Below are 27,293 nucleotides of genomic sequence, written 5' to 3'. Positions count from 1 at the left end.
AAGGTTCTCTGTAGGCTTCTGAAAGAAAAAGCCTGGATTTTGTTTTGTCTTATGCAGCATGAATGGCAATGAGTAAAGAATGGTGAATTGCCCAACTGTCGGCTTGATCATGCTCTGGAAATGGTTTTCTGATCGTCTCTGTTTCAGGCAACCTGGTTTATTCAAGCTTTTTCATGAATGCCTCCGTGCTTCCTGCCCCAAAGCACCAATTATGTGTTGTGTGTGAGAAAGACATGAGGTGTTTTTTTTGTTTTTTTTTTTAAGATTTTTATTTGTTTATTTGACAGGTAGAGTTACAGAGAGAGGGAGAGACAGAGAGAGAGATCTTCTGTCTACTGGTTCACTCTCCAATGGCCCCAATGGCCGGAGCTGAGCTTGATCCAAAACCAGGAACCAAGAGCTTCTTCGGTGTCTCCCATGTGGGTGCAGGGACCCAATCACTTGGACCATCCTCAACTGCTTTCTCAGGCCATAAGCAGGGAGCTGGATTAGAAGAAGAGTAGCTGGGACTTGAACCAGTGTCGATATGGGATGCTGGCACTGTAGACGGAAGCTTAGTCTACTATGCCATGGTGCTGGCCCCAACACATGGGTTTTGAGGAGCCAGTGGGTGAATGTTGTAGTTTAGATAAGATTTGGCTCCCCACTTCATGCAAATATTTAAGTCACATAGTCATGGTTTAATGGTGCTTATGGAGTAGAGACTTGATCCAGTTGTCGTATCTTAGGGTGAGGTCTTTGGGAAGTGAATGTATTGTATTGGCTTACCACAGTGAGATCCCCATAATTGAATCATGGCGGCTTTCTAAGGATAGAGTGTGCTCCCTGTGTCTCTCTGTTTCCGGCATCTTGTGATCTTTACTCTGCACACCCTCTGTTATTGCCAGCCTTCACTCTCATCAGAAGGCAGACTAATGGTGTTGTCTGACCCTGGAGTGTGAAGCTCTAAAACTATGAGTTGAATTAAGCCTTCTTCCTTCCTAAGTAGCTCTTTGCAGGTGTTTGGTATAGTAACAAAAAATGAACTAATAGAAGCACTGACTACTTTTTTTTTTTTTTTTTTTTTTTTTTTTAGACAGGCAGAGTTAGTGAGAGAGAGAGAGAGAGACAGAGAGAAAGGTCTTCCTTTCGTCGGTTCACTTCCCAAATGGCCACTATGGCCAGCACTGTGCCAATCCGAAGCCAGGAACCAGGTGCTTCCTCCTGGTCTCCCATGCGGGTGCAGGGCCCAAGCACTTGGGTCATCCTCCACTGCCTTCCTGGGCCACAGCAGAGAGCTGGACTGGAAGAGGAGCAACCGGGACAGAATCTGGCACCCCAACCGGGACTAGAACCTGGGGTGCCGGCACTGCAGGCGGAGGATTAGCCAAGTGAGCTGCGGCGCCAGCCAGCACTGACTACTTTTATGGCATAGATAAGTGATAGTACAGAAAGTGGAAATCTTACTTGAAATGCGGTGATTCTGTGTTTCTGGAAATATTGTATTTTTTTTTTTTGACATGCTGTTGTGTTTTTTTGAGCAATCCAAGAAATGGATTGTATTCTGTTAGGACTTTGTGGAAAAGATGCCATATGCATGTAGCTCTAGATAGTGCCTGTGGCAATTTCAGTATTTAAATTTATATAGCAGCCATTCAAATTCTGTTTTCTTTCAAATTGTATTTTTCAAAACCGACAGTTCTACTGAATACAGGATCTGGCTATTGAGAACAATCATATACAGTGTTTAATAATGAAAAAAAAAGCTAAAGGTGTTAAGTGTTAATGCAAAGCAGCCCTGACACATTCTTGTGCCTGTTAGGATTCCACAGGCCAATGCCATCAGGTTTTGCCTGCAGGAAGCAAGAGAAAGTCAATGCAAATTGGGGCATTTTCTCAAGAAAGTAACCTGTGTGAACAAGTATTTGTCTAGAGCCATAAATGTATTTTCTTTCCTTCTCTGTGAAACTTGAATTTCTTAGGAAGATTCTTGAAGGTGGTGCAGCTTTAACGAGTGCTGATACCATTCCAAGGTATATGTTAGGAATGCACTGTTGGCCCATGTCATTGTGGCCTGGGTCACTGGGGGTCCAGAACCTGGATTGCGTAGTGAGGGGTAGGAAGGAGTTGTTCTCCCCATCCTTTCCTTTAATGATGATTGAAAAAATACTGGACCTGCCTACCAGGCCAGAAGAATACTGGTGCTTCTGTTGCTGGTCCATCTGCTCGAAGCAGAAAGCCATGTACTCTGTTTGTTTTGAATACGACACAGTACCTGTTGGGGCTCACAGCTCTGGTTTCAGTGTCTGTGAAATTTGGGTTTCCTTCATATTTTACAGGTTTTTCAAGTGCCTTTCAGCTCTGACATTTTTGGCTAAGTTAGATGCCACAGCTGGAAACTGTGAAACACATGAAAAGTGTACCCAGGGTTTTGAAGGTGAACTGTTCACAGCTTTATACTTTTAAATTATCTGTGGAGTTTAAAAAAAATTGTTCCACACTTTGTAAGATGAAACATTGCATTACTAGTTATTTTCTGTGACTTAGGGAGATAGCATGGAGTTAATGCACATTGGACAAAATATGAACTCTGTTTTTCTTATAAAAATTTTCTATTTTCTTTGTCCCAAATCCAAGATTTCTAATATGTGTCTCAGTGATTTTATAAATTTTTTTATCACATTTAAAAATTATTTGCTTTGAGAGGCAGACTTCAGAAGACACACATACACACATGCACACACACACACACACACACACAGAGCAGGGTGAGGGAGAGCACTCCCATCTGCTGGTTCACTCACCAAATACCTGGAATGGCCAGGGCTGGTCTGGGGCCAAAGCCAGGAGCCAAGAACTCACTTCAGATTTCCCATGTGAGTGGCAGGGACTCAACTACAAGAGGCCCCCCCCACCCCCCAGCAGGAAGGTCTGCCTTAGCAGGAAGCTGGAGACAGGGGCTGAAGCTGAAAATTGAACCCAGGTACTCTGACATGGAATGTAGGAATCCTAACTGCTAGACTAAAATTTGTCTGCTTTCCCCTCATATTTATTAAGGCACTGTTTTGTTAGTTTATATTTTTTGTTGCTTTTTGTAATTTTATTACCTTTTTCATTTTCAAATTTCAAAATTCGTTGGGGCCATAACTGTGGTGCAGTAGGTTCATCCCCTTCTTGCGGCGCCAGCATCCCGTGTGGGCTCCGGTTTGTGTCCTGGCTGCTCCTCTTCCAATCCAGCTCTCTGCTATGGCCTGGGAAAACAGTGGAGGATGGCCCAAGTGCTTGGGCCCCTGTACCTGCATGGGAGAGCTAGAAGAAGCTCCTTGCTCTTGGCTTTGGACTGACCCATCTCCTGTCGTTGGGGATATTTGGGGAGTGAACCAGCAGATGGAAGACCTTTCTCTCTCTGTCTCCCTCTCTCTGTCTGTAACTCTATTTTCAGATAAGTAAGTAAAATATTAAAAAAATTGTCTTTTGGGACTTGAATTTCTGCCTAACCTGATTTTGTAGTAGTTTTTCCATAACTTATTGTGAGGGTTTCTAAGCGTATAGTCACAATTTCTTCAAATAACAGAGATGTGGTTAATTCATTTCTTACGAGTTTTCTGAAAAAACAGAACATAGATTTCAAAATTCTTTTGTACCAAATAAACTTACCTTTTCAGAGAGGGAGAGAGAGAGAATGAGAGAGAGGGAGAGAGAGAGAGAGAGAGCGAGCGAGCGAGAGCGAGTCAGAATCTTCTGCTAATTCATTCCCCAATGGCTGCAATGGCTGGGACTGGATCAGGCCAAAGCCAGGAGGCTGGAACTCAATTAAGGTCATCCACATGGGTCTCAGAGATCCAAACACCTGAGTCATCACTGCTCCTCTCAAGGTCCACTTTAGCAGGAAGCCGGATCAGAAGTGAAAGAGTCAGGACTGAAACCAAGCACTCCGATAAGGGATGCAGGTGTGCTAAGCCGTGTCGTAACCACTCACCAAACACCTGTCCCTGAATTTATCTTTTAATTCTATTTTCTAGGAACTTGTTAAAGTACCCTCTTATGTTTGTTTATTTCACATAAAGAATTTCCAGTATCATCTCAAATTATGATGGTCACAATAGGCATCTTTATTTTGCTTTTTATTTTAATGTGAATAACAACTGGGATTATATGTTTTATATTTGATTCTCATAATAAACATATGGTCTGTGCTATTATTATCCATATTTTAGAAAACTGAGACACAGAGTGATTAAGTAATTTACTCAACATTACAGCGACTGAGTCAAAATTTGAAATCAAAAGTAGGGCATGAGGGGCCGGCACTGTGGCGCAGCAGGTTAAAGCCCTAGCCTGAAGCGCCCGCATCCCATGTGGCCGGCGGTTCTAGTCCCAGCTGCTCCTCCTCTTCCAATCCAGCTCTCTGCTATGGCCTGGGATAGCAGTAGATGTTTTCAAGATTCATCCATACTGTAGTATGTATCAGTGTTTCACTTTTTGGTGGTTGTTAACTGGTATAATCCATTAAAGGGGTATACCATTTTTGTTTTTCATCAATTAATGAACATTTGTGTTACATTCACCTTTTGTCCATTGTGAGTAATGTTGCTATAGACATTGATATTCAATTATCTGAATACCTGCTTTCAGTTCTTTTGGGCATGCAATATCCCTTAAGGTGCAATTGCTGGGTCATGTGGTAACTGCAAGCTAACAGACTGAGGGAGATTCTTAAACTGAATAATCAAGCCACTTCTTTGAACCATCCTTCCTCTTTTCCAACCTTAAAAATTAGTGTTATTGCCAAGTATCATTAACTTCAAAGCCAGGGTTCTTTTGCATATTTTTAATTTGTATTTGTGCTGAGTTCTAAGAGTTTTTTTAATCTTTATTTTTATTTTTGACAGGCAGAGTTAGACAGTGAGAGAGAGAGAGAGAGAGAGAGAGAGAGAATGGTCTTCCTTTCCGTTGGTTCACCCCCAAAGTGGCTGCCACAGCCAGCGCGCTGCGCAGATCAGAAGCCAGGAGCCAGGTGCTTCCTCCTGGTCTCCCATGGGGTGCAGGGCCCAAGCACCTGGGCCATCCTCCACTGCCTTCCTGGGCCACAGCAGAGAGCTGGACTGGAAGAGGAGCAACCAGGACAGAATCCGGTGCCCCGACCAGGACTAGAACCCTGGGTGCTGGTGCCACAGGCGGAGGATTAGCCTAGTGAGCCGCGGCGCCGTCCAAGTTCTAAGAGTTTTAACAATATAGTCTTACGTATATGTGGTAAATGATTTGCCACTACTTTTTCCCATTCTGTAGGATGCATTTTTACTTATTTTTCTTTGTAATTTGAGTTTCAGGGAAGAAGGGAGAAGGAGAAGGGCAGTTAGAAAATATGGGGGATGGAGGGAGGGAGGAGGGAGGAGAGGGAGAGGGAGAGAGAGAGGCTGACTGCCATTTTTTGGTGCACTCCCTAATGCCTGCAGTATGTGGGGGGCCAAAGCCAGGTGCTCAGTCCGGGTCTCCCACATAAGTGGCAGGAACCCAGCTGCTTGAACCCTCACCTACTGCCTCCTAGGATCCACATTAAATGGAAACTAGAATCAGGAATCAAGTCCAACCACTCCAAACTGGGAGCTGGACATTTTACCTGGCATTTTGAGTGCCATTTACCTACCCTGTTTTTAGATTGTGCCCTTTGGTGCACTGACATTTAAATTTTTATTTATTTTAGATTTATTTATTTATTTGGAAGAGTTACAGAAAGAAAGGCAGAGACAGAGACAGAGACAGACATTGAGATCTTCCACCCACTGGTTCATTCCACAAATGGCTACAACGCCAAGTCTGGGCCAGGCCAAAGCCAGGAGCCAGGAGCTTCTGGATCTCCCACATGGGTGCAGAGGTCCAAATACTCAGGCCATCCTCCACTGCTTTCCCAGGCACATTAGCGGGGAACTGGATCAGAAGTGGAGCAGCTGGGACTTGAACCGACACTCATATGGGATGCTGACATTGCTGCTTATGCTGTTATGCCACAATACCAGCCCTCAAATTTTGTTTATTTTAAATTAAGATCTAACTTATCTAGGTTTTCTTTTGTTCCTTATGCTTTTGATGTCATTTCTTTTCTTTACATTTATCATGGAAAAAATTTTTATTGAGGCTAGCACTGTGGTGTAGCAGGTTAAGTTGCTGCCTGCCATGCTGGCATCTCATATTGGCACCAGTTCGAGTCACAGATAATCCACTTCCAATCCAGCTCCCTGATAATGCACCTGGGAAAGCAGTGGAAGATGGTCCAAGTACTTGGGCCCTTGCACCCACATGGGAGTCCTGGAAGAAGCTCCAGGCTCCTGGCTTCAGCCTGGCATAGCACTGGCCGTTGAGGACATTTCAGCAGTGAACCAGCAGATGGAAGATCTCTCTCTCTCTCTCTGTAGCTCTGCCTTTCAAGTAAATAAAAATTAAATCTTTAAAAAAACTTTTTATTAGCAGTAATTATGCATATAATTAAATACATTTATAGGCTATTTGTGATATAGCAATACATGTATACAGTGTGTATTGATGAATGCAGTGTAATCAACATTTCCCCTTCTTTGACATTACTTTATGATTGGAGGCTTGGAGCTTCTTTCTTCTATTTGTTCAGACAGTACATAGTAAGTCATTGTGAACTACAGTCACCCCACTATGCAGTGTAACACTGGGAACTCATTCCTTTGATCTAACTTTGACTTCTCATTATTCCAACTCCTATCTGCTCCAACCCTTTATGCCTCTTGTAATCACCATTCTGTGTTCAGATAGAGGGCTTTGTTTTATTTGTTTTGTTTTAGCTCTGTGTATGAGGGAGAACATGAAGTATTTGTCTTTATTTATCTGGCTGATTTCATTTAACATGATGTCTTCCAGTTCCATCCATTTGGTTGCAAACGACAGGGTTTTATTCTTTTTTTATGGTCAAAAAGTATTCCATTGTGTATATAAACCAGAGTTTCTTTATCCATTCATCTGATGATGGACATCTTAGCTGATTCCATATCTTTGCTATTGTGAATAGTGCTGTAATAAATGTGGTAGTGTTGGACAGGTAGTTTGCAAATATTTTTTCTCATTCTGTTGGTTGTCTCTTCACTGTGTTCAATATAAGATGTGGGCATCTCAAATGGTCTTGTATCCATTGTACCCAACAATTGCCCTAGATTAAATTTTAGTTTTGATTTTATCTTTATTGTGTCATGTTATTCAATATCTTATTTATTATCATCTAATTGTCTTATTAAATATAATATCAAGATCAATAATTTAAGATGCCATGGAATTGAAAGAATAGACAAAAATATTTTATGTCTTTTTGTTTACTTCCCATTTACTGCATGTTTTTGACTAGCTCTTATCTCTCGTATATTTCTCATTTATTGATTTAATTGAATAGTATTTTGGTATATTGAATAGTGTACTTCAATGATTTTTACAGTCGAACTTACTTCATTTGTTTCCTTTTCCCCCTTCAAGGATATGACTTTAATGGGAAAAGCACATCTCAAAACACCTCAGATGCAAGCAGAAATACTTCACACGCAAGCAGAGCAAGGATTAGAGAGAGTTGTTGAGGAATCTCAAATGGTAAAGTCTTTAATAAGAATCCTGTTTGCCTATATTGTAATAATTTGCTTCTTGTTGCTTGAATGTTTATATAGGAATTTCAAAAATATTTCTTTTTTAAAAAAAGATTTATTTATTTATTTGAAGGGCAGAATTACAGAGAGGCAGAGGCAGAGAGAGACAGAGAGAGGTCTTCTATGCCAGTTCACTCCCCAAATGGCTGCAACAACCACAACTGTGCTGATCTGAAGCCAGGAGCCAGAAGCTTCTTCTGGGTCTCCCATGTGGATACAGGGGCCCAAGGTCTTGGGCCATCTTCCACTGCTTTCCCAGGCCATAGCAGAGAGCTGGATTGGAATAGTAGCAGCTGGACATGAACTAGCCTATATGGGATGCTGGCGTGGGGAGGTGGAGTTTTAGCCTACTATGCCCCAGTGCTGGCCCCTGCCTCCAAATTCTTCTGTCAAAGCTCTAAACCCCTAAAGCTGTTTCGGAGATAAGGCCTCTAAAGAAGTGATCAAGATTAAAAGAGGACATAAAGTTAGGGCCTTTATCCCATTTGAGCATCATCTTCATATTGCGATGTTGGCACTGTAGGTGGCAGCTTTGCCTGCTATGCCACCAGCACTGGCTCCCAAAAATATTTCCTGTTGTCTGTTTTAGCACATTTACTCCAACACCACTTTAGGAGGCCTGGCTATTTTGGTGCATCGCTACTGTCTACCATAGACCTCCTGAGCCAAGGCCCAAAACCCTTTTCAGAAGGGTGACATTCTAACAGCTCTTTTGGTTGAGAGACATTCAGATCTAGAAGGCTGTTGGATAAATAAGTTACTAGCTTTTAAGAAAGCATCACTTTAATCTGTACTTAGAGCAGTTGTTAAAAGCATCAAGGGGAAAATTTTTTGGAAAAATACAGACAATTGGTGACAGAAGTTTGTTTTAGAAATAAATCTTTTTGGAGCTGGTGCTGTTGCATAGCAGATAAAGCCATCATCTGCAGTGCCAGCATCCCATATGGACGCTGGTTCGAGACCCGGCTGTTCCTCTTCTGATTCAGCTCTCAACTATGGTGTGGGAAACAACAGAAGATGGCCCAAGTGCTTGGGTCCCTGCACCCACGTGGGAGACCTGGAAGAAGCTCCTGGCTCCTGGCTTCGGATTGACCGAGCTCCAGCCATTGCAGCCATTTGGGAAGTGAACCAGCAGATGGAAGATCTCTCTCTCTCTCTTTCTCTCTCTCTCTCTGCCTCTTTGTAACTTTGCCTTCAAATAAATAAATAACTCTTAAAAAAAAGAAATAAATCTTTTTTATTCATCATTGGCAAAATAATTGTGGGATCCAAAGAAATCTGGGACATGTTCTGCATGAATTGGAAGTGTCATCCTGGGTATTGCGATCTATATTTATAAGAAAAAAATTTATGCTCTGTTGACACATTTCTTTACAAAAGATTCATATAGAATGATGTCATTAAATAGCAAGCTTCTTTAGTTCCTGAAAATGTAACCCCACATACATGAAACTCTAGGTTATACTTTGTTTTTAGGATAATATGCAAGTATCATGTTCAGAAATTATGTGCGATCTTTTTTGTTTGTGAAAACCACATTAGAGCTGCCACAAATGACAGAACTACTAGAGCGTGAGATGCACATAGTTGAGACCCTGACTTTCCCCGCTTTGTGTCCTTACTCCCGCCTCAGGATGCAGCATTTGGTAGCACTAGTAGCGACTTGGCAATGGTGTGTAGATCAATTATCGCCAGACCTTACCATATACACTTCAGGGCTTCAGATGGCTATCATAGATAGCTGCCTCAAGGTGACACCAGTTACAGGTAGATATCAAAACCTCTGATTCCTAAGTCACTAAAAGGTAGAATAAGATGAAAATACAAGATCATGTGGTCTTAGCAAAGTAGAAATCTTCGTTAATAGAATGAACTTGATTTAATACCATTCAGGACATTCATGTAAAGTGTAGAGAAAGATACTGTTTTGAAGGAAACTCTGAAAAGGAGCCTAGTTTAGATCACCTTCATTACTTGAAATAAATATTTACATAAAAATACCCATTTATTTATAATTCTACTGGAATTCCTTCAATTTTAATGTTTAGAACCTTTCCCTGGCCACTGGCTTTTGATGAGGAGGTTTTCCACTCTTTTAGAAGTAAAATATTTCTTAACTTGGTACCTGGTCATTGTGCACACATTTCTCCATGGTATCCTTTATTCCAGACATGTTTCTATGGGTGCCTACTCAGTGCCAGAGAGTAGAACTCTATCCATCCTTCCCGTGGTAGCTCCTGGGTGAACCTTACCTGGAAGCACTGTGCTGCATCACCGCTGTCCTGGGAGGGCTGCCCTTCGCTGGGCATGCTGCCAGTGAGCAGCTCAGCATCCCAGGCCAGAGCTCATCTGTTCCTTTTGTCTACCCACTGTTTTGAATATAACCGTTTCCGAACAGTTTCACGGTGACTGATTTTCCCATGTGCTCATGTGCAAAAAAAAAAGGGAATTTATTCCTTCATTCCCTTTCCTGTTATGTACCAGGCAATGTTTTAGGTGTAGTTGAAACAAATATAGAGCAAACAGTTATTTAGAGTAGACCAGTGCACTACTATTTATGGAATATTCTTTTTTCCTAATTTATTATTTATTTTTATTTGCATACATTTCATAAATACAACTTTAGGAACATAGTAATTCTTCCCACCATACCCACCCTTTCACCCACACTCCTACCTCCCTTCTCCTTCCCTCTTTTGTTCCCGGTCTTGTTTTTACTAAGCTCTATTTTCATTTAACTTCATACACAGAAGATTAACTATATTCTAGGTAAAGAGTTCAGCATTTTGTATGAGGGAGAAAAAGAAAGAGAGAAAGAGAAAAATCAAAACAAGGAAAAAACCCTAGAAACAAAAAACATAAATAAGAACAAAAGCTAGGGCTGTTCAATGCCAGTATTCCAAAATTCTAAATAATCTTTGTGGATTAAAATTGGGTAATGCCCCAATATGGCTGTAAATATAATTTCCTTAAGACTTGTAAGGATACAAATAAAAGTTGATGGGATATTTTTAAGGAGTGCGAAAACAGGTTTAGTAATGATGTTTGAACATTTTTCATTTGGGTCAGGGATGGAGTTGAAGTGTGTGGGCCTCTGGGTCAGCTCCTCTCCAAGGAAGTGAAGTCAGGACCTAGGAGGAGAAGCTGGCTCAGCAGGAATCCCTTTTCTCAGAGCACAGAACGTTAGGTCTGGGCAGAGCCTTGATGTGTCACTGGACCCAGAGTTAACCCAAGGGCCAAGCTGAGGTAATGGAAGTGAGAACATGCAGGTGATTTTTCATTCATTGTGCACCAGCATGTCTGCGTAAGCATGGGGCAGCATCCACGGAAGATTGGGGTCCTTTTACTGCATTGGTTTATGTATAACAACTTTGGAGTAGCTATATTTTCTGATACAAGGTACAAGGAAAACAGTTTACCAGTGCTCATGTTTTTCTTAGGTCAGTTTGAATTTTTCTTTCTAAGTCTTCAATGGAAATTTCAATTTCAACCATACATTTGCTCAATTTCAAGCATATTTTCATATATATGTGTATGTATATGTATATGTGTGTATATCTATATACATGTATACACATGTATAAATATATATAAATAAATGTTATATATAATATGTATTTGCTGCCAGACAGTAAGTGCTCCATAACTGAAAACAATGGAAGGGCCAATAAAAAGTGAATTCTTGTATGTTTGCTTTCTCCAACAGGGTGTGCTCAAGGAACTTCCTGAAGCTACGTCAAGCATTTTCCAGATGGAGCAGGGCAATGTGTCAGAATGGGGAGACTCAGAAGCAGAAAGCATCGTATTTAAATCTCCGGAAATGTCAGAGGTCCAGGTTGCTGAGAAAACAAGTAGACCTCTAGAAGATGAGCAACCCACAAAAGATTCAAAAGTAGGCAAACAGCTGTCTTTAAAGGTACAAAGTGATTTATGTTGGAAACAGAGTTAAAGAAATGGCCCAGGCAAGGACCAAGGTGTGGGGCAGGGAGTTCACTCTGAAGAAGGGGTCTTACTAGTACAAAGTGCCCATGTAGGAAAATAGAACCTATGTATTTTTTGAGGGCTTTCAAAAAGTCTCATTTCTCATTGCAACTCTGGAAGACAAGGCTGATTTTTTTAAAAAAAGATTTATTTATTTATTTGAAAGAGTTACAGAGAGAGGTAGAGACAGAGAGAGAGGTCTTCCATCTGCTGGTTCACTCACCAGATGGCCGCAACGGCTGGAGCCGCGCCGATCTGAAGCCAGGAACCAGGAGCTTCTTCCGGGTCTCCCACGTGGGTGCAGGGGCCCAAGGACTTGAGCCATCTCCCACTGCTTTCCCAGGCCATAGCAGAGAGCTGGACCGGAAGAGGAGCAGCCAGGACTAGAACCAGTGCCCATATGGGATGCCGGCACTTCAGGCAGGGCTTTAACCTGCTGCACCACAGTGCTGGCCCCAAGGCTGATGTTTAAAAAGTTTTTTTCCCCCTTTTTAAAAACATTATATTTTAGAAAGGTTTTAACTTTCCAAAACAAAAGTTCTGAGGTAGTAATACAAAGAGTTCTTGTCTACCTCTCACCTCCTTTTACCTATTAACATCTTATACTAATATATGTGTCACCATTAATGATATTCAACTTCCTTTTTTTTCTTTTAAGTTCTAAGCCCTTTTACTAAGGAAAGAACAATCTCAGATTATTCTGAAATTGACCAAGGGTCTTCCAGTTACTGTTTTGAGGGAGTCAGGAAGTGTAGTCCAGAGACCAGGACTAAGGAACTTTATAGTTTTTCTAACTTAGTTCCATTTATGTTTATCCTAATGCTTGAGTCTTTTCCTGTTGTGAGAATGTTTCCTAGGTTCATTTTATCATTTTTAAATCATTTTCATAATTTTTACCATATTTGCCTGTCAGCCCTTCTACTTTTAATACTTTGAAGTCAAATCTCTTTTTGATTTAAAGAAATACATTTATTTTTAAAATTTATGTTACTATTGGGATTCTTGAAAAAGTCTCCTTTCCCTGAACCACAGTATATTATCCTGATCACCACCAGGGATCCTCTCCCTGACGGATTCAGGAGGCTAGCCCTCCTTGGGTCAACAGCCTTCAAGGTCAATCCTCCACTTTCAGGCTTCCTCTCTCCCCACTGATAGTTATGTTTCTTCTGTGCTTCACCCAACTGGTCATTACCTGTTCTTCAACTTTTGTCCAAGACTAGATGCCCATTGCTAAAACTGAGATTTATCTGTGCCCTACCCTGTCCCTTGCCTTTCACGTATAATCAGTCTCTAATTGTCCAGATTCTTCCCTAACCTATTGCTTATATATATATATATATATATATTTTTTTTTGTCCAGTTACTTCCATCCTATTCTAGGTCCTGGAGAACTTATGTATTACGGGTCAGTGATGTTGTCCCCTAGTTTTTCTTAATTTCTAAAGCCCTACTTCATTAGTTTCATCCTATCTGACACCAGCCTATTGATTTTCCAGGAATATTAGGTAATAAGATTCACCAGTAATAGTTGGCCAGAGAAACATCTACCACTGCTTTTGGGGAGAAAAGACTTATTCTATGATTAGTGACCTACCCCATCATACTCTTTCTGCAGCATGGACTTAGGGCATGAAGTAAAGCCTGCTAATGCCAAGCCAGGTGAACCCTTTCATTGTTAACTACCCCAGGTGAATTCTGTATGTTAGGCTTCTAAGCATTTTTAAAGGCAATGGCTCCTTGATGAAAAATTTTTAGGCTGGTGGGCACAGAGGTTTCAGTTATCCTTCCATCTCAACATTAGAACACTGGCAATAACATGTGGATATAAATTCTAAATAATTAGGGCAGGCGCCGTGGCTCACTAGGCTAATCCTCCGCCTTGTGGCGCCGGCACACCGGGTTCTAGTCCCAGTCGGGGTGCCAGATTCTGTCCCGGTTGCCCCTCTTCCAGGCCAGCTCTCTGCTGTGGCCAGGGAGTGCAGTGGAGGATGGCCCAAGTGCTTGGGCGCTGCACCCCATGGGAGACCAGGATAAGTACCTGGCTCCTGCCATCGGATCAGCGCGGTGTGCTGGCCGCGGTGGCCATTGGAGGGTGACCCAACGGCAAAGGAAGACCTTTCTCTCTCTTTCTCTCTCTCTCTCTCTCACTGTCCACTCTGCCTGTCAAAAAAAAAATTCTAAATAATTACACATTAAATGTGTTGAGTGAAATGGATTTTCTGGGGCCGGTGCCATGGCGCAGTAGGTTAATCCTCCACCTGCAGTGCTGGCATCCCATATGGGCACTGGTTCTAGTCCCGGTTACTCCTCTTCCAATCCAGCTCTCTGCTGTGGCCTGAGAAAGTAGTAGAAGATGGCCCAAGTCTTTGGGCCCCTGCACCTACGTGGGAGACCCAGAGGAAGCTCTTGGCTCCTGGCTTTGGATCAGCGCAGCTCCAGCCATTGTGGCCATTTGAGGAGTGAACCAACAGATGGAAGATGTTTCTCTCTGTCTACTCCTCCCACTGCCTGTAACTCTACCTCTCAAATAAATATATAAAATCTTAAAAAAAAAAAAATGGATTTTCTGGACAGTGGCTTAGCCACTGTGACCTGTCAAGAATTTACATCCCTCAGAAAAGCCCTGTAATGTTAATTCTTTTGGTTTGTTGTGGTTTACCTAATTATTAAATATTATTAAGAAATTATGCAAGATTATTTGTTTTTTTGACTAAAAGAAGTAGTACTTTCTAAGCTAACTAGAATTTGTTGAGTATTTACCATGTGCCAGCCACTTTGCTGTATGTTTATATTTACATCTATAATAGTATCATAATAACTTATTTATTTAGTTATTTTAAAGGCAAAGTAACAGAGAGAGAGAGAAATAGAGAAAGAGTTGCTGTTTACTGTTCCACTCCCTAAATGATCACAATGGCTGGGGCTGGACCAGGCTGAAGCCAGGAGCATAGAACTCCATTCGAGTCTCCTACAAAGGTGGTAGGGGCTCAAGTACTTGGGCCACCTTCTCTTGCTTTCCCAGATGTGTAAGCAGAGAGCTGGGATTGGAAGTGGAGCACCTGGGTCTCAAACCAGCACTAAGATGGGGTTTAGGCACTGAACCTTAACTCTGGCCCAATGTCTCTATTATTACTCTTGTTTTGTAATTGAAAAAACTGAGCAGTAAAGAAGTTAAGTAATTTGTTCAAGATACGTAACTTCCCCAGCTTATGTAGTTACATGGTAAAGGCAGTACTTTGGGGTTGTCTAATTCTAGAATCTTCATTCTTCACCGCTTTGTAAGACTGCCCTTTCAAAACAACAAGTAACAGATGTTTGATTAAGTGCAAGAACAAAGACTGTCATTGCAAAAATGACTAAGGATGGTGTCTATTATGACAATGGTTTAATAAAAAAGACTTGGAAAATTGGCTAGGAGGACTCTAAACTGAAACCAGAAATATTTTGAAAGGAGGAAAAGATAGTGCCAATAAGAAATTGTGCAATTATAGTTTAATGTTGTAAAATAGTGTGGGACACACCAGGGATGCTGTAGAAAATAGTACTTGGGGCCGGTGCCGTGGCTCACTTGGTTAATCCTCTGCCTGCAGCGCCAGCATCCCATATGGGTGCCAGGTACTAGTCCCGGTTGCTCCTCTTCCAGTCCAGCTCTCTGCTGTGGCCCAGGAGTGCAGTGGAGGATGGCCCAAGTGCTTGGGTGCCTGCACCCGCACAGGAGACCAGGAGAAGCACCTGGCTCCTGGCTTCGGATCGGCGCAGCGCAGGCCTTGGCGGCCATTTGTGGGGTGAACCAATGGAAGGAAGACCTTTCTCTCTGTCTCTTTCTCTCACTGTCCATATCTCTACCTGTAAAATTAAAAAAAAAAAAAAAACAAAGAAAAAAGAAAATAGTACTCGTATTACTGTGACTCATTTCACCAAGAATCTTATTTCTATTTATTTGTATTGACACCTCAAGATCAATTCTTATGCATGAACTTGTCCCTGATAGGGACATTTAAGGCCATAAGGCTAGTCTCTAGTATCTCTGGCACAATAATGAGGAATAACACAGTCCGTATCAAGTTAAATTGAGGCAATGAGAAGACCTTTTTAATGATAGTAGTAAGTAGAACTAGCACAGAGGTATCATAAAGGAGCAGTTCAGGACTTCAACTGCTCAGACATATTCTGGAAGGTCCCATTCAGCAAAAAGGAATAGGATTTGGTAAATCATCATCATTTCATTGACCATTTCTTCTCTTAGAAGGTCATTAATAAAGAAAAGGTCTAAATTATGGCCAACCACAAAAAAAGCTGAGAAGGAAATTGTAGCAACCTTGTGAAGAAATGACTGACACAATATTCCGTGATAGGATTGTTGAACATTTTATGAGAGAAAATGTTAGTAAAAGTCTGTAAAAAATAAAGATTTGATCACACAACCTGGGATTCTAAATGGAAGAAATTTTAGGAGATGTGGAATGTACTTAAACTCCCCAGATTCTCACAAGCAATTATGAATGATCTATTGCCTTCAAAGTAAAAACAATATGAAGATGAAAGAAGAAATATGTACTCACAGGTAAACATAAAAGTCACATGTGGCTATGGCAGTTATACCAAGAACCCTGAGATCCAGAATGGGTTGAGGCCTGTGAATAATGCTAAGAACAAAAAAAAGTGTTTTTCATGTTAGTTTTGGAGGAAAGAGAGGAATAAGGAACGATAACTCTGTCATTATGGATGAACAGTGTGATGACAACAGATGACATAGCTGCCTTAATTTATCCTTTTGAAAAAGCTTGAGGTTTTAAATAAACAGAAATATAACAAAGAGAAAAGGAAGCTGATAAACTTGTACTCTGACAAGGAGAATGATCTTTAGAAAGAAGAGAAGAATTGATTAAAGAACTTGAAGCTCAAGATTTGTAAAAGGTTTTAAAAGTTAGCTTAGCTACCTGAGCCTGCTGGCTCAGGTGCAGAGGGTTTTTGCCTGTTGTGCCCCTGTCAGCAGCAGCTTTGAGGAGCTAGCCAGTGGGAGAGGAGCTAGAAACCTGGCACTGCAAATCTTTTTTCTTTTAAGATTAACGGTTGTGATTTATTCAATTTATGTATCGCTCTTCAAACCCCTGTAAAAGGAAGCAGTGGTCATATGGAACATGGTTTTCCTAAGGACAAGCCATGGAAAAACAACTTCATTTCCTTTCTTGTCTTTATTAGACTGAACATCAGATCATTGTTGGACCTAGTGTTCCACGATTTCCAGGCATGGGGTCCTCTACCTTTTACTAGCCATGTGATCTTGGGAAAATTTCATTTTTTAAAAAAGATTTATTTATTTGAAAGGCAGAGTTACAGAGAGAGAGAGAAGTCTTTCATCCATTGGTCCACTCCCCAGATGGCTGCAATGGCTGGAGCTGGGCTGATCCGAAGCCAGGAGCCAGGAGCTTCTTCCATGTCTCCCTTCTGGGTGCAGGGGCCGAAGGAGTTGGGCCATCTTCTACTGCTTTCCCAGGCCATAGCAGAGAGCTGGATCAGAAGTGGAGCAGTCGGGACTCTAATTGGCACCCATATGGGATGTCGGCACTGCAGGTGGCAGCTTTACCTCCTATGCCACAAAACCAGCCCCAGGCAAATTTCTGATTTGATTGTGTGTCCATGTTGTAAAATGAGCATAATGACAGTGCCTACCTCATAATTGCTGTTATGAGGATTACATATAGATGATTCACTATAAAGCATTTAAAATGATACCAGGCACACAGAAAACTCAGCAGTCAGTAGTAAGTGATAGTATCATCTGAATTTCAGCAATCCAATTATGAAATCTTCCCAATGGCAGTTTTGTAGATGAAATTGTCATCAGGTAAACTGCTATATAGATTTGTAATTAGTTATGCAAGGAAGCACAATTAGTGATGTAGAGTTGTGTCCAATTCAACTTATTTCCCAATAATTTGGATGAGAATATGGAACACTAATGTATTGGATTTGAAGATGACATTTAAAATGTGATTGAAAATTTGGTCAGCCAGTTCTCAGATGAAATTTAATTGGGATAAACGTATTTATGGTTCTGCCTTTGGGCCCACAAACAGAGTGTGAAGGCATGAAATGTAATGAATTAACATAATGTAAAAGGACTCAGTATTTAGGCTATACTGTAGCTTTGTGATAGGAAGACAAATGCAATCATAGCTTGCATTGATTGACAAATGCCATAAAAGAGGATCATTTTTCTATTGGCTAAACTGATTATATCCCACCTCAAATGCTATGCTCAAATCTGGGTATCTAGTCTCAGGAGGGACTCAAATTAGGGAGTGGAGAAAGCATTTGAGATGATGAAGCACAATCCTGCAAAGCCTTGTCATGTGAAGGAGAGTTGAGGAGACTGGGAAAAGTATGGTTATCTGGAGGAAAGGCAGGCCCAGGGGAGTAAACTCTGTTCAAATAGTTGGCTGTGAAATGGAAAAGATCTAAATTGTACCTGTTTGGTTCATAAAGTTAGAATTAAAACTTGTGGATGAAAGTTGTTAGGTTCTGTAAAAAAGAAACATACAGAAATTCCAACAACTGGAAGAGCTTCAAAGAGAAAGTGGCCATCTTTAGATGTATCCAAGTTCTCTGTTTCTGACCATGTTCATGCCAGGTAATGACTGCTTGGTGGAGGTACTGTGGAGAAAATTCAAAGATTAACTGGATGGCGAGATGGGAAGCTCTGTAATCATTGGACTTTCATTATTTTTCATTACTTCTTTATTCAAGAAGTTGCAATAGCTCTCTTTATTCCCCTATCAAGCCTATACTCCCTACATAATTTATAAGAACTTTGTTTATCTGGTTGCTTCCTACTTATTTAACCATATCCTGCTTTCTTCAAGAAAGGTCTGCTCTCTTCAAGCTGTTTCAAAACAATGCAGAGTAACTCACAGAGAAAAATATCTTTATAGGTATAATTACCAGGAATTCTGCAAAATTTCTAGGAAATCTAAAAACTGTATCCCTATATGTACTGTAAATAAGAGACACTGCTTTATGAAACAAAATGTGTTTGACTTGTGACTTTTTCCAAGAACTACCAACAGAAAACAGTATGACTGTAAGAAGGACAAATTGGTGAACATTAGTCCTATATATATATATATAGAGAGAGAGAGAGCATTGAAGTTCTTTTAAATTTGTGCTTGTAATCACCAGTCATATCAAACTTTGGGAAACTAAGCATATGTTCTATTAAAAATATCAACTAAATAGATTTATGGAGGGAAAGACTTATTTCTTCTTCAATATTTCAAAGTAATAAATGAAAAATATTATAAATAAGTATGGTGCTAGCACTTTTATTGCTGTGAAGGTTTATATGCAAAAATATAGAAATGGATTTAGAGGGAAAGAACTCGTCTTTAGGATTTATGCTGTTACATATATAGAAATCAGGGGTTTAAATATGAGATGGGTTATTAAATATGAGACAGACCTAACTCGAATGTTATAGATTCCCTTAACAGCACACTTTATATATATCTTTTTTGCAGGAGAAATCATCAAAATTATTGCATATCACAGGGAAAGGAGTTAAGCGAATGCGAAAAAGTAATTTAGGAATTCCACCACTGAGACCAGGAAAATCTTTAAAATTCCTTCGGGCTCAAAACCTACCTAAAAAGTAAATTCCTTAAGCTTACAAATTTTACTATGTGAAGTGAAATTATTTGGTAGCATTTGTACATGAAAATGTGCTTTCTAAAAGGAAAACTGAATGTTTTAGAAATTCATATATGAGATCCAAGATAAAGCAGCTCGGAGGAAAAGTTGGAGGCATGTTTCATAGTCTGGATGTATACGCTGTTCTCTGTGATTTCTTCTATTCCCTTTTTGACCAGTGCACTTACTTGAATGATGTACCAGTAAATGGAATGAAAGTAGTTCTTTTTGAGGCTAAAGAAAATTAATATGAAATTTTTGGTTACTGCAATTCCTGATTTGGATTAACCGATCACATTGGTTAATTTTGTTATGATATTGTGGAGATATTGTTATGATAAAAGATACCAAAATGTCCACAGGTCAATCAATTTGATAATTTAGGTGGCTCTCTATTTTTCTACCCTAATGTTTCATCTTTCACCACCTCCCAACTCATATTTTTAATGGGGTTTTCTTATTACCCAGGATTACACATACAACCACATTTTGAATGATAGCATGTAAATGCAATTTAGATTATGGTTTACCTTTCACTATTTGCCTTGTTGAAATTCTAGTTTTCTCCCCATTTCATCACTAGGTTTTTATGGGTTGGTTTATTCTAGATCATTCTTCGTTTAACTCTTTATAGGAGTTTAAAGAAGCTTTAATTATTAGCTTTTGTTGTTGCTTAGGGCACTGAAAGGTGTGCTGGACATGGAAGACAACCTTTTTTATGGCCAGCCTAAACTTTGTAAATGGATATTACTCACAATTTAGTAGCTGAGAATAGACTCATGGGAAAAGAATTCCAAAGTTTATGAAACAGTCAAATTGGCATTTAAGTGACCCTGTACATGCCATTGCTTATCTGCATTGCTTTAAGCTCATTTAGTTAGTGAGATTATGTATTAAAACAAATAGTGACAGCAGACAACAAGTATTTTACCTTCAATAAATAGTTACTGTCAGATTATCAATGAAGCAGAAACGTCTTGATTTTTTTTTTCAAAAAACCTTGCATTTAGTGCATTAAGCAAAGTAGCATGGCCACACACAGAGCCTGAGTCTTTTCTTTTTTATGTCTTAGTGTTTCAAAGAATGACAAATAGTCCTGTTTAAGAAGAGAGTGCTATAAAAACACACAGCCTTTCCTGAGCATGCCAAAAATATTTGTAGATCTTACTGATATTTATAGTGATGTTCTAATTCATTAACTGAAAATTAGAAATTTCTATTAGAAATAAGAGGAATCAAAATTTGATATTTTAGAATTTATTTAATAAAAGACAATCCGGAAAACTGTTTCTAGAAATCTTTTCCTTGAAGCTTTTCTTCTCCCTCTTTCAACATTTTTTTTTTAACCTAACTCTTCTCACTGGTGACTAACACTCAACTTAAACTGTTTTCTTGGGAATTCATCCATGTATTGCAGCATAATGTTATTTATCTCAATAACCCAGGGAGATTTACTTGCTGATCTATGTTGTTAAGACTCTAATGGTAGCATAGGAATTCAGATTGGCCGTGATGCTTTCTTCAGAAAAAAAAAAAAATCAGTAAGGTAATCTCAGGCACATTCCACTAGCCAGGGCCTGTCCCGGGCAGAATGGTGGTGTGGGTGAGCTTGACATCAGAGCTCACTTTTTATCACCTCTTATTTTTCAGACCTTTTTTAGGAACCCAGAGTGCCTGTTGCCCTGGGTTCCTGGATACACCCTTTTACTCCTTTAGTTAGGTCTCTTTGTCTCAGATATTTCCAAATGCTTTAAATTTTCTTTTCTTTTCTCACATGGACATGTACACATTCTGTTGTCCTTTTCATGCTGGACCATAGGCTATTTTGTAAATTCCATAAACCATTTTCTATTACTAATTCAATGATATATCTATGTTTAGCAATGGATTAGTTGTTGTGTGGTACAAATTAATAATAGCAGTAGAAGCAAAACAAGCATTTCTTGAAAGACTCCCATAGACTGGGAATGATATATCTGTTATTTTTATCAGTTATGAGAAAGTTAAGAATTAGGGATTTTTATTTTAAGTTTTCTGAAGACTTTCAGCAAAGCCAGTTAACAACGTAGATAAGTGTCCAAACCAGTATTCTGATCCAGGCCCAGCCAACTCTAAAGTCTATATTATTTTCTTTAAATAAGAATTTATTTATTTGAGAGACAGAGTTACAGAGAGAGGGAGATACAGAGAGAAAGGTCTTCCATCCGCTGGTTCACTCCCCAAATGGCTGCAACAGCCAGAGCTGGGCTGATCCGAAGCCAGGAGCCAGGAGCTTCTGGGTCTCTTATATGAGTGTGGGGGTCCAAGTACTTGGGCCATCTTCTACTGCTTTCCCAGGCCATAGCAGAGAGCTGGATCAGAAGAAGAACAGCCGGGAAATGAACTGATGCCCATATGGGATGCCTGTGTTGCATGCAGAGGTTTAGCCTACTATACTATTGTGCCAGCCCCAAAAGTCTATATTCTTTACACTTTGCTAATTTCCAAAGCAGTCTCAAACACACAGAACAGTCAATGGACATACCATCATTGACTAGACAAAAGGTCAAAATGGGTAGCACAAGGCTAGGGCAATATATGAAGAGACGTTTCTTTTTTTTTTTCCACAGGCAGAGTGGACAGTGAGAGAGAGAGACAGAGAGAAAGGTCTTCCTTTGCCGTTGGTTCACCCTCCAATGGCCGCCGCGGCCGGCGCACCGCGCTGATCCGATGGCAGGAGCCAGGAGCCAAGTGCTTTTCCTGGTCTCCCATGGGGTGCAGGGCCCAAGCACCTGGGCCATCCTCCACTGCACTCCCTGGCCACAGCAGAGGGCTGGACTGGAAGAGGGGCAACCGGGACAGAATCCGGCGCCCCGACCGGGACTAGAACCCGGTGTGCCGGCGCCGCTAGGCGGAGGATTAGCCTAGTGAGCCATGGCGCCGGCCTGAGACGTTTCTCAAAAAGGGGAAGGAAAAGGAAAAAAAGAAAAGGTAAACATTATAGTGAAGTCTGTCCTTGAGCTATTCTTTGAAGGATGTTTAGTTGTAGACTACAGGGTGGAATCCTTTGTATCTTTAACCATAGGAACTAACAGGTCTAGCCTTGTGATTTGTCCTGGGATGTGATGTTGGAGGCACCTCTGCCATGTGAGAGACACTCTTCTAAATGCACGCACTCTTCTTTCCTAAAGCAAATTTGTGCAGGATGCATTAATATTGTGTTTCAAAACTTACCACGGTATAGAGAAATGAATTGGCTTGTTTGTAACCAAGGATTTGAATCCAGGGTATCTCACTCCAGAATCGATAGTCTTAACCACTATTCTGGAATTAAAGCCAGATGCTATGAGCCTAGAGAAAGGATTAGTGAGATGCAGTAACAAAGAGCCATTGTGCTAGGTAAAGGAGTACTTAAAGAAAATCCATCCTTTAGGATTTTGCAGAGGGAAAGATGCAGAGGGTGCCGTGTTCAGTCCCACTGGCAAACACTTGCCTGTGTAGACTGAGATGAAGTGGACCTTGACTTGGGTCTGCTGAGAAGGAGTACAGCTGAGCTGCCCTGTGCAGGGGACAGAGTGTTGTTCATTGGATATACAGGTGAGGGAGAGAAAGTCGAAGATGCTTTGTATCTTGAAGACGAGGAATCTGTCCAGAAGAATTAGTGATACTTGAGATGAGTTACAGGAGCTCTTGGTGAGCAGGACTTCCTTTTTTTTTTTTTTTGTAAAAACAAATAAAATTTTTAGAGAGAGAAAGAGAATGAATATTAATGAGAACTTCTCAAATGCCCACAACAGCTGGGGTTAGGTTGACACTGAAGCAAAGAGCTGAGACAAAATCCAGATCTCCCATGTGGGTGACAATAATCCAGTTACAAGAGTCATCACCGTTGCCTCCAATGGTCTGCATTAGCAGGAAGCTGGAATCAGTAGCTAGAGCTGGGAATTGGAAGCAGGTAGTGTGATGTGGGACACAGGTGTCTTAGACCACAAAGCGAAATGCCAACTCCTGATATTTGCACTGTTGAACAAGAAGTTCAAACCCTAGAAGCTACACTGGTTTAGAAACTGGAGAAGGAAAAGTCAATGACTAAGTCAAATTGTGATGCTTGTGAGAGGTAGATGGAAAGCTAGAGTTGTGCAGGCTTAAGTATCATGGAAAAAGAGTGATTTCAAGAGTCGTCATTATTAAAGCTATGATTTGGATGTCATAAGAGAATATGACCTGAAGATCTAAAGTTGATTTGATTTGATGAAAAGAAGGTCATTTGTTTAATGTAAAAGTATGTTTTAGTAGGGATGAAGTAGTGTATCCATTCAGGAGTCAATAGACATTAATAGGAAAGACATTTGGCTTATAGCCATCAAAGTTTTGTTTGAATCCCAATAGTCACTCCTGATTTGGTAACTGATCCAGAATGAGCCTACCCCAAAATAAGGACAATGATACCTAAAATCGTGGGAGTTAAGAATGTGTGTAAAGCACCTAGCACAAAGCCTGGCACATAGTAGTTGTTCAATAAGTGTTTATTGAGTGGATGGCCGGTGGCATGGGTGATTAAGAAGATAGATCATCATGCCCTCCTCTGTACTTTGGGAAGACAGAGAAGAGACTAATTTCAGCAGAGTGAGAAGGAAGATGGTGCATTTACTAAGAGAGGCCCAGGGTTCCACTGGAGCTGGTTAACTGATGATGTGCCTCATATAACTATTTGTGTTGTTCTTCAGAGACATCAGCAGCACTTGAGCAGAGTTGCAAAGGAGTAATGCATGATGCATGACTATGGTCTCCCTGGAATTAGTTATAGAAATCAGGAGAGAGGGCAGTTTAGGGGTGGGATGATAACGGATTTGCTTTTAGCCCTGTTGATTCTAGAATGTCTGTAGAACATGTAGGTTGAGATATTTAGCAGGGAACCGGATATGTATTTGTAGCTGTGGATAATGGCCTGAGATTGTGTTATTAAATTGGTTATAAATCATTATGATAGTTTTAAACACAACCTCCTACACTTACATATCCTTTAGAACCTTAATGAAATTGCCAATTGCAAAAGGACTAAATAAGCTCCCTTTCATGTCTCTGTTGCAGAATTCCACATGACTACTGCACTCCCCACCTTCATGATCTGTGCACCACCATCCCAGCTCAGGAGCTGCCTGTTGACTTGCGCCTGGCTTCTCGGCTGTATCACACCGCTGACAAGAAAGGCCATGATATGCTACGGGAAATATTTGGATTTCCTTTCTTAGATGATCACTTTACAGAAGAAGAACAAAGAAATAGGTAAGAATTCCCTTGGTGATTTTGTTTTGCACTGTATTTAAATTGTCAAAGAAAATCTGAGGTTTTGGTTTTCAAGAGTTGATTCTTTCTTGGACACCAGAGAGGAGCAGTTGTTACACTTCCGTTGCTCCCCCAATGCAGACACAGCCAGGTCGGGGTCTCCATTTTATACACTAATCAATTAAGGAAAAAAAGAGAGTGAACTTTTATCATCCTGCCCTGCCTTGTCCAAAGCACCTGTTTTCACTTCCGTGAGAGACTCCATGCTGTCAAGTCTCCTGCCTTTTAGCAGAGGTGGTAGAAATCCTGAAAGTAATATACCAGATGTTTTAAGAACATTAACAATATTGTTTATTAGCAACATTTTTAGTGTTATAATTGTTCTATATATATATATATATAAGAGCTATGGTATCAAAAGATTATTAGTAACTTACCTATACTTTTCATGATCTGTTCTGAACTCATTTTCTCAAACTTGACTTTTAGTAAAAATTGGAGCACATCTCTGTATTCTTCCATGGTTTAAAATCACCTAGTTCTCTAGTGTTTAGTAGTTACAGTGAGTTTTCATTTGAATTCCCAGAAGTAGGTCATTCTCATGTTTATTTTCTATTTAGTCAAAACCACATTTTTAGGATTTATACACATGTAGTCTTTTATCAAGTCAGTTTTGCAAGTTTTTAAAAATATATATGAGGAATTTTCAAATTAAAAACAATTTTTAAAGTGATTTTAACATTCACTTCATATGTAACACGATGTACAGATACACATACATTTAATTCACTTCATATGTAATATGTATATACATACACATATATATGTACATACACATATATGCTATTTTTCTTTTTTTTTCAATATGCTCTTTTTTTTTAAGTTTTTTTTTAAAGATTTATTTATTTGAAAGTCAGAGTTACACAGAGAGGAGAGGCAGAGAGAGCGAGCGAGGTCTTCCATCCAATGGTCCACTACTCAACTGGCCACATGGCTGGAGCTGTGCTGATCCGAAGCAAGGAGCCAGAAGCTTCTTCCAGGTCTTCCATGTGGGTGCGGGGGCCCAAGGACTTGGGCCATCTTCTACTGCTTTCCCAGGTCATAGCAGAGAGCTGGATTGGAAGTGGAGCAGCAGGGTCTTGAACCAGCATCCATATGGGATGCCGGTGTTTAAGATTATTTATTTGAAAGGCATAGTTACAGAGAGGCAGAGGTAGAGAGAGAAAGGTCTTCCATTCACTGGTTCACTCCCCAGATGGCTACCACGTCTGGAGCTGCACCGATCTGAAGTCAGGAGCTAGGAGCTTCTTCTGGGTCTTCCACATGGGTGCAGGGACCCAAGACTTGAGCCATCTTCTACTGCTTTCCCAGGCCATAGCAGAGAGCTGGATTGGAAGTGGAGCAGCCGGGACACAAATGGGTTCCCATATGGGATGCCAGCACTGCAGGCAGTGGCTTTACCTGCTACGCCACAGCGCCGGCTCCTGCTATTTTCCTTGAAAGCGGGATTCATGACAAGAGATAAAGTGAGGAAAGAAGGGCATGTTATATGGTGGGTATAATGCAGTGAAGAAAACATTCATAACTACCTGTATATCAAATAATATGACATCCACACATTTTAAAATATTCTTATATATTAAATTTTACATATGAGCAAAAGCATAATGGATTTGTCCTTCTTTATCTGGCTTATTCTATTTCCAGTCATTTCCATTCACATTGTGCAAGGCAAGCACTTAATTTTGAGGACTTAAAGCTTCTATTATTCATGCAAATTGTTAAAAATGTTGGTTTCTTTCCAGTTCTAAAAATATTTTTCTTCAAGTAGACCTCACTTTCCTTTTGTAAGAGAGTCAATAAGAGTTCTATTTGATGATGATAATTCTTGGCAATTTGTTCCTAAGTACCAAATAAGAAGTTAATTTAAGTGCTGAATATTTAATTCTCTAGCATCCATCTCTTGAGGATTACCTTGCTAAACATAGCTTAACCTTTTCAAAATATATCTGTCTGTTGAGCCTACAAATTCACAGAAATGTATAATTTTTTCTGCACTAATAAGTGTTCTCAAGAAAGGTAATTGTAAACATAAAATGAATACTTGTTCATGTTGTGACTTTTTGTATTTTTTTGCAATGAACAGTTTCTTCCAAAGAATAGTAAATTTGTGGTTATATAGTTTGAATACTTTACTAGTTCTGTATATAGTAATTATTGTTTCTGGCAAATATAATACATTTTAGTGGGAAGTAAGGTTATAAACTTAAGCTGATTTGATATCACAATGTATATTTATATTGCTAAGTAGCAATTTTGATGAGAATTTAAAAAAATATTCTTTATGGACTGTATTTTTGCTTTGAAAATAATGTTTATGTTTTTAAGTTTCTAGACATTTAGTTAGTATTACTAGTGTAGAATTTCAGATTTCAGATTTTTACTATCATTGCTTAGATTCTTAGGTTAATGTTAACCATTTAGTGAACAGCTTTCCAGGCATCTCTTGTATATTAAACTGATAAGAACAGATACTACACTTGATATTAGCCAAAAGGCCAAGGAGCGATGGGCATCTCTTGTATATTAATATGTTTAAACCATCTATGACATTTTGTTGCATGAATTTTTCACTCAAGGTTATATATGAATGTTTATGGTATTTCCTGATATCCACTAATTTAACCAAGCTGCTGTGACATTGTTTCTGGCAATTTTTAACAC

The 27,293-nt window shown here is 40.0% G+C and overlaps 1 protein-coding gene and 1 pseudogene across 9 annotated transcripts in view; one reads left to right on the top strand and one right to left on the bottom strand.

Annotated features, from left to right (window-relative positions):
- The window catches only part of TTC6 (tetratricopeptide repeat domain 6), a 281,858-nt gene that overhangs the window by 56,841 nt on the left and 197,724 nt on the right, over positions 1–27,293 (top strand). For 7 of the 9 annotated variants that reach the window (XM_051822786.2, XM_051822783.2, XM_051822785.2 and 4 more), the window contains exons 3-6: positions 7,471–7,581; positions 11,341–11,550; positions 19,136–19,266; positions 24,375–24,569. In XM_051822786.2, the coding sequence (XP_051678746.2) occupies positions 7,471–7,581; positions 11,341–11,550; positions 19,136–19,266; positions 24,375–24,569 (647 nt within the window). Of the gene's footprint in view, positions 1–7,470; positions 7,582–11,340; positions 11,551–19,135; positions 19,267–24,374; positions 24,570–27,293 lie in introns of those variants that run through there. The other 2 variants (XM_051822782.2, XM_070053732.1) reach the window with 2 other exon arrangements.
- On the bottom strand, positions 27,023–27,139 carry LOC127484072 (U2 spliceosomal RNA; annotated as a pseudogene).

The sequence above is a fragment of the Oryctolagus cuniculus genome, chromosome 12, assembly GCF_964237555.1.
Source record: "Oryctolagus cuniculus chromosome 12, mOryCun1.1, whole genome shotgun sequence".
NCBI classification, from domain to species: domain Eukaryota; kingdom Metazoa; phylum Chordata; class Mammalia; order Lagomorpha; family Leporidae; genus Oryctolagus; species Oryctolagus cuniculus.
The sequence above is the reverse complement of the archived record's forward strand: the minus strand, read 5'-3'. Positions and strand labels throughout refer to the sequence as shown.